General features: G+C 29.3%; 1 protein-coding gene across 1 annotated transcript; it reads left to right on the top strand.

Annotated features, from left to right (window-relative positions):
• The first annotated feature begins 416 nt into the window (after nucleotides 1-416).
• LOC145612476 (cysteine-rich receptor-like protein kinase 15) lies at nucleotides 417-10,776 on the top strand. The gene is made up of 7 exons (XM_081667841.1): nucleotides 417-1,207; nucleotides 7,284-7,421; nucleotides 7,985-8,106; nucleotides 8,711-8,921; nucleotides 9,659-9,896; nucleotides 10,016-10,166; nucleotides 10,297-10,776. The coding sequence occupies exons 1-7, from the start codon at nucleotides 433-435 to the stop codon at nucleotides 10,651-10,653; spliced, it is 1,992 nt and encodes a 663-aa protein (XP_081523967.1). The 5' UTR covers nucleotides 417-432; the 3' UTR covers nucleotides 10,654-10,776.
• The last annotated feature ends 603 nt before the right edge of the window (nucleotides 10,777-11,379 follow it).

The raw sequence follows: 11,379 nt of genomic DNA, 5'->3' as shown, positions 1-11,379 counted from the left end.
AAATGGATATAACAAAAGGTGATAATTGTCAAAATTTCCTACCTTATATTGCTGAAGTTTTATTGTAGATAAATTATAATAAGTTTATATGAATATATTTTGAGACGAACCTAATAAGATTACGCAAAAACAGTAAAATTCCTAAAAACGATTTAAAAAAGAAAGTATCGAGAATATTTGTGATGACTTTGTCAATGACAGTTTTTTTTTAAAAAAACGTTGACATTAATGCCAAAAGTAGTTCCACACTTTCGATCAGCACTACGGCACTAAATTGCTGGTTGGCAAGAAAGTCCTTCACATTTCACAAGCACTAGCACGCATACTTTGAAAATTCAACGTCAATAGATTGAAGATATTTTACAACAACAACGTAATTCATGATGATTCAGTGCTTTTTTTCAACTCATCACCATGTTGCTCGTCTCGTTTATGATACTATCTTTGCTTGGTACCTCTACTGCTTCTTTTCCAATAACCATAAACTTCAATGTATCCGACTGCTATAACTCGTCATTGTACGATCTTAATAGCACGTTCGAAACCAATTTCAATCAACTCTTGTCTAGTTTGGTATCTCGAGTTTCTAGTGCCAAAAATGGTTTGCTTAAGCACAAGCAAGGTCTAGACAATCAAGATCCTGTTTACGGCCTTGCCTTGTGTCGGGGTGATTTGCACCCCAACGAGTGTCAAGAATGCATTCAAATGGCAAGCAACCAAATAAAAACTATGTGTCCAAGGGCAACACAAGCAATACTATGGAAGGAACCTTGCATGATTCAATACTCTAACCAATCCTTTTTCTCTCTTTTACAAGAACAACCTTCGCAAGCATTATTCAATGAAAATAAAGTCACAAACAAAGTACAAGATTGGATTACGTTGATCAATAATTCATTGGATGAGGTAACAACGAACGCAGCTTCTAATACGTCGAGTAAGATGTACGAAATGAATGAGGTATGGTATTCACCTATGACTACGAATGTATTCACTATGGCTCAATGTACTCCCGACTTATCAACGGAGAATTGCACCAAGTGCTTCAGTACAGCTAGAGCTCAACTAAATCAAATGAGTCGCGTGGGAGGAATATTGCTGATGCCTAGTTGTATTCTTAGGTACGAGGCTTATCAGTTTACCCATACTTCAAATTCACCAAGAAGCATGGCTCCTCCCCCAACAAGTACCGTGACAAAAAATCGAGGTATGTTGTTCTTTAATTTTACACAGGCTAACTAGTTTGTTAGAGTGTTGTATAGGGCTTGTTGTGCACCTATGGTTATGATCTACTCCTTTTATTTCAAAATAATTGATACAATCAAATTTAACAGACCTGTCAATGTATTCTTTAACTATTGATACTCTTTTAATTCCGTCCTTCCTCCACTCACCCCTACCCCGGGCCGGGCCCCCACCCAAGCCACCCACTGCACCTAATTGTTTGCCCCATATAGACGTACTTCACTTTATTAAGTTTTAAGTAAATGAAATTAATAAAAGAGAACAATGGTAGCTTAGATAGGACTTAAACTAAAGTGGTGGTCCTCCTTATGTACATTCGTAGTATAGAGCATTCTTTATGGAGAGCTTCAAAAGAAAAATGGGCTACACAAAGAGGGCCAAGTAGTTAACCATTATAAAACTTTTTATTAATAATTATTTAAAATATTTTATACTTGGAACTCTATTCAATGGCTACATAAAAAAAGTAGTCATTGTAACTACTTTTAATCTTAACCATTTAAATATTAATGATTACTCTTGTCCATCAGTATATTTCACTTCTAAATTATAAATATTTAAAAATTTATTTATTTTATATTTAAAAAAAAAAAACTGAAAACATAATCGCTCGTCTCGCTGCCATTGATGCAGTTCCAAGCATTCAACCTTCAGCCTAAATCTCATTTAAAAAGGTATATGCAGGAGCAATTATCATGGATTGGATTAGATTAAATTATAACCAATTTATATCAATGGAAAATTGGTGACTAACCTTGAAAAAAACGGAATACAATTCAATTTTACAGATTGGATAGTTTTACACGATCCCGAACTACATACATGGATAATATACAGTTCATAATAATTAATTATTGCTCTACATAATTCTTCCTTTCATTTTTGCACTAGTTAATTGATGATTTCATGTTAATTAAGTGGATTATTTTGTTATTCATACTTTTTTGGAGAAAATCATCAATGGAGTAGAAGAATTAAGGAAAACAATTAAAGAAATTTATTTTTGTAGGTATTTTTATGGTCAACTTAAATCAACGGTCCCAATTTACATAATGATAATCAAGGGTGTAGATTTCATTTTTATGGTGACTACAATTTTATTGTAGCCATTGCAAAACTTTCCTTTGACTTCGTATGATAATAACTACTTTTAATCTTGCAAGAATTAATATATCCTCCATCTCATTATGCTATTCTTGTTTTGACTTTAATATTGTTTAAGGTTTACTTTTGAGCATATATATTTATAATAATGTATTAATTTCTTTTATTAAAATTTAATATTTTAAAATCATATGTTGAGATGAATATAACAACTTTTTTTTTGACGAGAAATATAACAATATTTAACATGACTATATTTTTATATACCCCTATTAATTAATGAGAATATAAGGTAAAATTTTCCATTAAATAAAGTCAATATATGAATCACAAAAAGAGACTGAAGTAGTATATGACTGGGGATGTTTCTACTATGGTCCACTTTATTTGGACCATCACTATACTGAATTATCATTGGCCAAATTTTTTATTTTTTTTAACCTTGGTCAAACACTATTTTTAGTATTTTCCTTTTTTAATTCAATTTTTATTTTTCAAAATATAATTACCTAATTTCTGAAAATTATTTTATGATTTTCAAAATTTATATATTAAAATCAGTTTTTAATTAAATAAAAAAATAACATTAAATTAAAATTAAAAAATCAAAATCAAAAAATTGTTCATCAATCTTCTTCATTATTCATCATTGTTCTTCAAGTTTGTTCATTCATGGATGAGATTAACCACCATTATGGTAATCTTTGTCCCGTAAATACACCCGCACATCAATGAAAATTGAAAATATGCATCGATTTACATATTATATGTGAAGAATCATTCAAAATTTGGATTCATGTATGAATCTGGGATTGTTTTTAATCCTAAAACAATAAATGTTAATTAGATTTAATCGTAAACAAGGGATGCAAAATCGGTCATTATATGTATGCGAAAATAAAAAAAATAACAATTTTTCAAAATCTGGGTTTGTGAGCAAATTGAAGAAGACAACGTTTTTTATTTTGGAATACTTTGATCCGAAAAAAAAAAGATATAATTTTCAATTCTGTTTGCATATAAGGCATTAACCCAAATGCTAATAGGACATTACCTATAAAACACAATTATTAGTTCATACTGTGCATGCATTAATATCCATAAATCTTTCTTAATTGATAGAAAATAGGATCGTGGCCCTCAATCCTCATTCACTAGCCAAGTCACAATGTACATATACCAAGTTTGGTATCATTGATCGCTTATATATCAGCTATTGTGGTTTGATTTCTATATGTATATTCCTTAAAATTAAATTAACTCTCAATCAAACCACCTTTATTAATTAAAATGATGAACTGTCTTCGGTTATTATTATAATTTTACAATAATTAAGGAGATTGAGACCAATTCTAACTATATAAGTAATGTCATATCGTAATGTTGGACGAATCCCATATAATAACCAAATGAAAAAAAAAAAGTGGAGATGAGCAACTACATGGAAAACTTTTTTTTTTTTTTTTGAAAGAATACAATGACAAATTGTTAAATATAGTAAATATATCTTTGTATTTATAAATTAGGAAAGCCAATATTCAACCCCTTATATTTAGGCTAAATACATGCTACTATTGCTAGTTGTATTCCTTATAATTAGGATTAATCGTGCTTCTACTTTGTTTATACACGTATTTTAGTTATATTAATGATAATCGAAAATATTCTTTTTCTATTTGTCAAAATAGCTAGCGTTACATGTTAAATGTGATTTTTTGTATCTAGTTTTTACCCAATGGTTAGTACTATGACTCCACGAGTATCTTTTTTTGATTAGTTTAGTTTTATTTTTAATTTATAGTCTATATTTTATTTGTCATAAAAAATAACTGATAACAACACTATTGTATATCATTGATTTATTTACTAAATAGTACGTTATATATTCTAATAGAATATTTGAAAAAGATTTGGATGACAATTTATATAGGATAACTTATGTATCATTTAGTAACAATATTTCCTAAAAATAGGCAATTATCAGCCATCATATAGGCAATATTATTAAAATAGATCTTAAATCTAACACATTCCATTGTTAATCTAAATTTCAATTTTGATTGCTTTAAAAATATGGTTTTTTTTTTACCTTATAGAAATTAAGATGGTTTAAATTTCAAATTACGCAAACCAAACAAAAAAAATTAATGTCCAAACCTATATAATGAGCAAATCGATCAAAGGTAGAAGACACAATTTAAGGATACAAAGATATATAATGAGCAAATTGATTAGAGGAAGAAGACACAATTTTTTTTTTTTTTTTAATTTTCTTCTCATAAAACTTGTTTGATACGTAGAACACAATTGAGAATTTTATGATCTGTTTATAGTTCAGGTTTTAACTTATGTGTACTTTGGTAATAACCTAAAAAATAAAGTTTATTGAGTTTGACGAATGACCATATGTATTTTGAATATTGTAAAAATTCCAACTTTAAGATTTTTTATGACGTGGAGTTGAGGGAAACCAACAATTTGATTTTATTTTACGATAAGCATTTCAAAAAAAAAAAAAAAAAAAATCTGATCTTATTTTACAAAAGAAAGACTTAAAGTGTTTCCTTTAAAAAAAAATAAGATAGATTTAAAATCATAAACCTTAATCAAATTATGGTATTTTCCTAATTTTATCTTTTTTTTGAGGAAAAGTATGTAAGTTTTTATCCTAAGATTTTGTCAATATTCTATTAAACACATTGCGTCAAGAAATAACAAAATCTCAGGAAAATCTAAAATTTGAGGGAAAGTAAATCAGCTATTATCCTAAGATTTATTAATATTCTATTTTTTAATTTTATCCTTTTTTAAATTCATTTTACAGTATTGTTTATCAAACATTCCATATTGCATTATTAAAGATATATATTACCATAATTCTAGGCGTGATAAAAATCAATAATTTTACAAAATCATAGTATATGTCGATAGAATCAGTAAGATATATATTCTAATATTTAGAAAATATTAGAATATAATCTTTTGAAATTTGAAAATTATACTGATTTTAAAATCTTTTATACAATAATAATAAGATAAGGAATTAGGAAACTATCCTTATTATAATTGGTGATTGAAATGTTTTTTAAATAATATTTCTAATGTTAAAAGATATCCTAAAAGATATTGATTCCATAATTTTTTTTTTTTATATATTATCATTAAAATAGATTCATTTTAATTTTTGTACATGTTTAGATACAAATATTTTGCAAAGGTCGTAAAGTACTTTAAAATAATTGGTTATTTCTAACATAACGTATGGACGGTATGGTCATAATCGTTCAATATTTAAAATGTATATAATAGGTAATGTTATATGTGTATGTGGGTAAATTCCTTAAACACAAATACAATTTGTAATTCGGTCTCCTTTTTTTTTTGGATCAAATAGCGTTTTGAAGAAAAATCATACGTTTTCTTATCAGATTATCTTGAAGAACGTAGATTACCGAATTAAGAAGATAACAAGATATTAGTGAGTTATAAATCAGTAATTGATAATGTCCAAAAGATCTTAGTGTCATATGTTTTTAATAATAACAATTTTCATAACAGGTAATGTCCTATCCTTTATAGAAAACTTTTGTATACACCCGGTTTTCAGTAATTTACTGTACATCGGGTACACTTTTGTCAGATTTAGTATCACTTTTGTCAAATTTAGTGTCACTTTTGTCAAATTTATCAATGAAGCATAAATAACTCATATATATCAAGGTAACTTTTATGCGTTTTAGGGTAACTTTTGCGTATTTTATTGTCACTTTATAACGGATGTTCAGTAATTTACTGAACATCCGTTTTATTTAAAAGTTTAGGAAAACTTTTGTATACATCCGGTTTTCAGTAATTTACTGTACATCGGGTACACTTTTGTCAGGTTTAGTGTTACTTTTGTCAAATTTAGTGTCACTTTTGTCAAATTTATCAATGAAGCATAAATAACTCTTATATATGTCAGGATAACTTTTGTGCGTTTTAGTGTAACTTTTGCACATTTTATTGTCACTTTATAACGGATGTTCAGTAATTTACTGAACATCCGTTTTATTTAAAAGTTTGTGTGATCCTTTATTTTGGTAAAACATTTTACACAAACAAGATTTCAATTTCGATTTTCGTTTTTTTGGATCAAACAACGTTTCGAAAAAATAATGATGCAATTTCTTTTCCAGATGTTCATGATAAACCCCGATTATCGTAAAACTTAAAATTTGTTATTTCAATTCCATAAAATCACCGTTTTTGCAAACTTTGATTGATTTAGTACAATCCAAACCTATTATTTAGGGATTTAAATCGCTGCCCCAATTCGCAACGACTATAACTTTTTGATATCTTAAAAATTCGCATTTGCTTTTAAAATCGGTCAATATTGTTATTCGTTTTCGATGCGCGAGTGAATTTAATGGACATAGATCATGTGTTTGTGTTTAACCTCATCCATGAATGTAAAAACTTGAAAAACATTGATGAACTATGAAGAATATTGATGAACAATTTTTTGATTTTGATTTTGATTTAATCGTTTTTTTATTTAATCCTTTTTTTTATTTTATTAAAATCTGATTTTAATAATTAAATTTTGAAAATGTAATTAAAATGATTTTCGTAACATCAGTAATTAAATTTTGGAAAATAAAGAAAGAATTAAAAAAGCAAATAGTGGAAGTAACTAAAAATAAGGTTTGACCAAGGTAAAAAAAATAAATAAATAATCGACCAATGATAATTTAGTATAGTGATGGTCCAAATAAAGTGGACCATAGTAGAATTTTCCATATGACTGGTGTAAGAAGTTAAAATGTTTCAAATTTTCCAAAGATAAGGAAGTACTATTTCTCAACTTTTGTAAAATCTTTGATTGCCATGCATGTTAAACCAATTGAAATTACTGATGATTTTTATTTACTATACTTCTCAATCTGCAGAAAAGAAAGCATCATCAACAAAGAAAATAGTGGTTGCAGTCATTGTAACAATTGTAGTTTTAGGAATAATAATTACCGCCGGCATTTGTTTCTTTAAAAAGAAAGCAAAGAAGCACTCTTCTCCCGATGTTAAAAATGGTAAGATCATTTTTAATCGTTTCGTCACCATTCTTCTTATATTTTCAAATTCATACTCACTCCATTCTAATTTACCAAAAAAAAAAAAAAAAAAAAAAAAAAAAAAAAAAAACAAAATACTTCTTCTGTTTTTATATACTTGCTCCATTTTTTATTTTCTACTGTTTTAAAATACTTGTTTCATTTTCTTATTTAGAAAACTTTTACAATATTTAACTCATTTTTTTTAATCTAGTAGACCTAACATAAATCATATTTTATTAATTTCATATTTTTTTTTCCTTCAATTCTCTCAAATAGTTTTGCTTTTAACAATTTTTTTTTTTTTTTAAAAAATTTTCCACAACCCCACTGCCTATATATTTTATTAATTTCTCCAATTTCTCCTAAAATATTACGAATGGAGAAATGAAGCAAGTATTTAAAAATAGAGTGAGTACAAGTATAACAAATAATGATAATTGCTTCTCCCTATTATTCGTTTCCATTCCATTTTCTTTCTTAGAGACTAGAGTCGTACCAAACATGTATATTCACTATGTTTCAAATGGTCATTGCTACAGTGCTAGGAGATTTGACAACTGTAGAATCCTTAATGTTCGATCTTAAGACACTTGAAGCTGCTACAAACAACTTTTCAAATAACCAAATACTTGGTCAAGGAGGCTTTGGTAGTGTCTATAAGGTAATCAATCGATTGTGACCTTCCTCTAAAATAAGTTTTCATTTTTCTTATTTTATTAAAGTAACCATCAATTTGATCGAAATGAATACGAACATACTTCATATATTTTTGTAATTTTGTAAGGAAAGTCGTGAAGATTAGTAAAGCAGACGAGATTCAATAATTGTCGTCTCTGTTACTAGTCTTTTTTTGTTAATTAATAAATTGTTGGGCCCATTAAAAAATCTGATCCACATGTGAGTGAAAATTATTGAAAGAGTGTAAAAATGTTGGGAAGTGTATCCTGCATTGAGAAAAGAGAAAGTTATGTTCACTTTATACGGCTAAGGAGATACTCCTTTTATTGTGATATGATTTTGAGGTGAAACCTACTTGGTCGTATAAAGTGGACATTTATGATGGGTGCAGCTTAAACTTGTTTATCATAAACCTAATATGTTTGTAAGTAGTATTTTTTTTTTGCTCCATTCGTAAGAGTCTTTCTGTTACTTTGTGAGGTTTATTCTACTAGATTTTCAACAATAAGAACTTTTATCAAATCATCATTGTTTAAATTTCTATTGTGATACATTTTTATTTTGATATATGATTGCCTTTATCGTAGGGAACTTTGGCGAACGGACAAGAAATAGCAGTTAAAAGGCTATCAAAGATTTCAGGGCAAGGAGTGGAAGAATTTAAGAACGAAGTGGTGTTAATTGCCAATCTTCAACATAGAAATCTGGTTAAACTTTTGGGATTTTGCTTGGCAGGAGAAGAGAAGTTACTTGTGTATGAATTTGTTCCAAACAAAAGCTTAAACTACTTCCTATTTGGTAAGTTCACTTTTGATTTATTGGTCTTGATGATTACAAATTATGCAAATTGCAGCCATTTAAAACTTGTATTTTGCAAATTGCAGCTCAAAAGTTGTTATAAATTGTAAATTGCAGCTTAATTCAATTTTTTCATCGGTTTGCGTGTCGAAAAATGTTCGTTTAAGGTTTTAGGGGTCATTACTTTAGGTCTTAAGGGAACGAATTTAGCTCGGAATTGGCAAAAAATAACATAAGTGCCTCGTTTTACGTAACAAAAATGTATCAATTTGTGAACAATTATTTTTTCCTAATAAATACAAGGCACTGACGTTAATTTTTTCGCCAATTTCGAGCTCAATTTGAGCCCTTAAAGGCTAAAAATAGCCTCTCGACACCCAAACCAATGAAAAAATTGAATTGGGTTGTAATTTACAACTTATAACAACTTTTGGGCTGCAATTTGCAATTTTTTTTAAATGGCTTCAATTTACAAAATACAAGTTTCAAATGGCTGCAATTTGCAAATTTTCCATAAGCTAAATTGACAACTTTAATAATGTTTTCCCCATTATTGCTAATTAGCGGATCTTTATTACCCTGATTTTCAATTTTATTGTCCTGTTGTGTAGCCAATTGTACGTACTATATGATATTTGAATGATCATAGTAACTACTCTATGGTTGAAACATTACTTATTACTAATAATTCTAATTAATAACACATGAAAGATTATGTATCATTCTTAAATTGGTAGATGCGCTAAAGCAAGGAGAACTTAATTGGTCTACACGCTACGAAATTATAAGGGGCATTGCTAGGGGATTGCTTTACCTTCACGAAGACTCACGGCCAAGAATCATCCACCGTGACCTAAAATCTGGAAATATTTTGCTCGATGCAAATATGAACCCAAAAATTGCAGATTTTGGTTTAGCAAGAATCTTCAAGGTTGAACAAACAGTGGATGACACTAGCAGAGTTGTTGGAACATAGTAAGTCTTTTTGTTCTATGTCTTTTTTGTTCGCGTCTTCCTTTATCAAACTGATTGTAACCACATTATTTAAGTTTAATTAACACTGTATACAAACTAACATATATATTTTGTTGTAGTGGTTATATGGCTCCAGAATATGCAATGCATGGGCAATTTTCCGTAAAATCAGATGTATACAGCTTTGGTGTGTTGGTTTTGGAGATTGTAAGTGGCAAGAAGATTAGTACAAAATTCCACCAACAAGGCGATGGAGACCTCTTGTCTTATGTGAGTATGAACACGAGTTTATTTTGTTTCCTAAGTTTAGAGTAGTTTATACTCATTTATTATGTTAAAAAGTAAAAAACATTACATATATAATTTGCCCTAATATAGCCACAATTTAAATGTGTATTAGGCTTGGAGAAGTTTGGATGAAGAAAAACCCTTGGATTTCATGGACTCGACATTGAAGGATACTTACTCGAGTGTAGAAGTGTTGAGATGCATTCATCTAGGCTTATGGTGTGCACAAGAGAACACTAATGGGAGACCGACCATGTCAACGGTTGTTCATTTGCTCAACAACGATACAACCACCAACACAATGCCAACACCACCACACCCTCGAATTTTTTACAATAGTAGTAGTACTGAATCATCTCTTTTGTCAAGATTAAGTGTACAATCAACGACATCAACGAGCAATACTAGTGAGTCAAAACCATTTTCTGATCAAAATCAAATCACCATTAGTGAGATGCTTCCCAGGTGAATTACTCTGGCTATAGAAGACATATATACTTAAAGAAGACACAATAAGTGATATATATATGATGTAGTTAACTTTGTCCATTCAAATGTTGGATTTACTGTATAATTTCTCATTCTTTCTCATATTTAAACTTTATACTCATATAAGTTAAAAATGCATAATTGTATACAGACTACACATTTTTGGCAGACCTTTTTGGACATGTGCGCTGTTAATTTCCAGCACGTTAAGCCACATTTAAGTACTACCTCCGTTACACATTATTTGCAACGATTTGACATAAAATAGAGAGGGAAAATGTCTAATCGCTGCAAATAATATGTAACGGAGGTAGTATTTCACTCATAGGATCGATTTAGAACATAACCCACTAAGATCCTTAAAAAATCAATGCTAGATTGCATCTTTATTGTCCCAAGACAAACTCTCTGTTCTCTCTCCTCTCAAAAATCAAAACAGAAAACCCCATACCCCTGAAACCTAGAACTCACCGGAGTTCCGGCACCGCGGTCGGTTCTCCGACGAGTTTCCTTTCCTTTTTTCTCTAGTTTTCTACACTCTAAGTTCTGGCGTGGTGAAGTTGAAGCAGAACCAAGCTCCACGAAGAGCTTCTAACTCCGTTTAGCTTCTAACTCGGTTCTCCGCTTATAAAGATTCGTTTGTTCAAGGGACAAAATTGACCTTTTTAGGGGTCTTGGGCTAACTCTAACGCCGCAGTCAGGGAAT

This window comes from Chenopodium album, chromosome 24, assembly GCF_948465745.1.
Source record: "Chenopodium album chromosome 24, dcCheAlbu1.1, whole genome shotgun sequence".
In the NCBI taxonomy this organism is placed as follows: Eukaryota; Viridiplantae; Streptophyta; class Magnoliopsida; order Caryophyllales; family Amaranthaceae; genus Chenopodium; species Chenopodium album.
This window is presented reverse-complemented; position numbering and strand designations above follow the sequence as displayed.

Bases quoted from the DNA above. Each gene is read 5' to 3' on its own strand.
- LOC145612476 (XM_081667841.1), top strand. From the start codon at position 433: ATGATACTATCTTTGCTTGGTACCTCTACTGCTTCTTTTCCAATAACC. The intron at 1,208-7,283 runs GTATGTTGTTCT...CTCAATCTGCAG, and splicing joins TACCGTGACAAAAAATCGAG to AAAAGAAAGCATCATCAACA. The intron at 10,167-10,296 runs GTGAGTATGAAC...AATGTGTATTAG, and splicing joins ATGGAGACCTCTTGTCTTAT to GCTTGGAGAAGTTTGGATGA.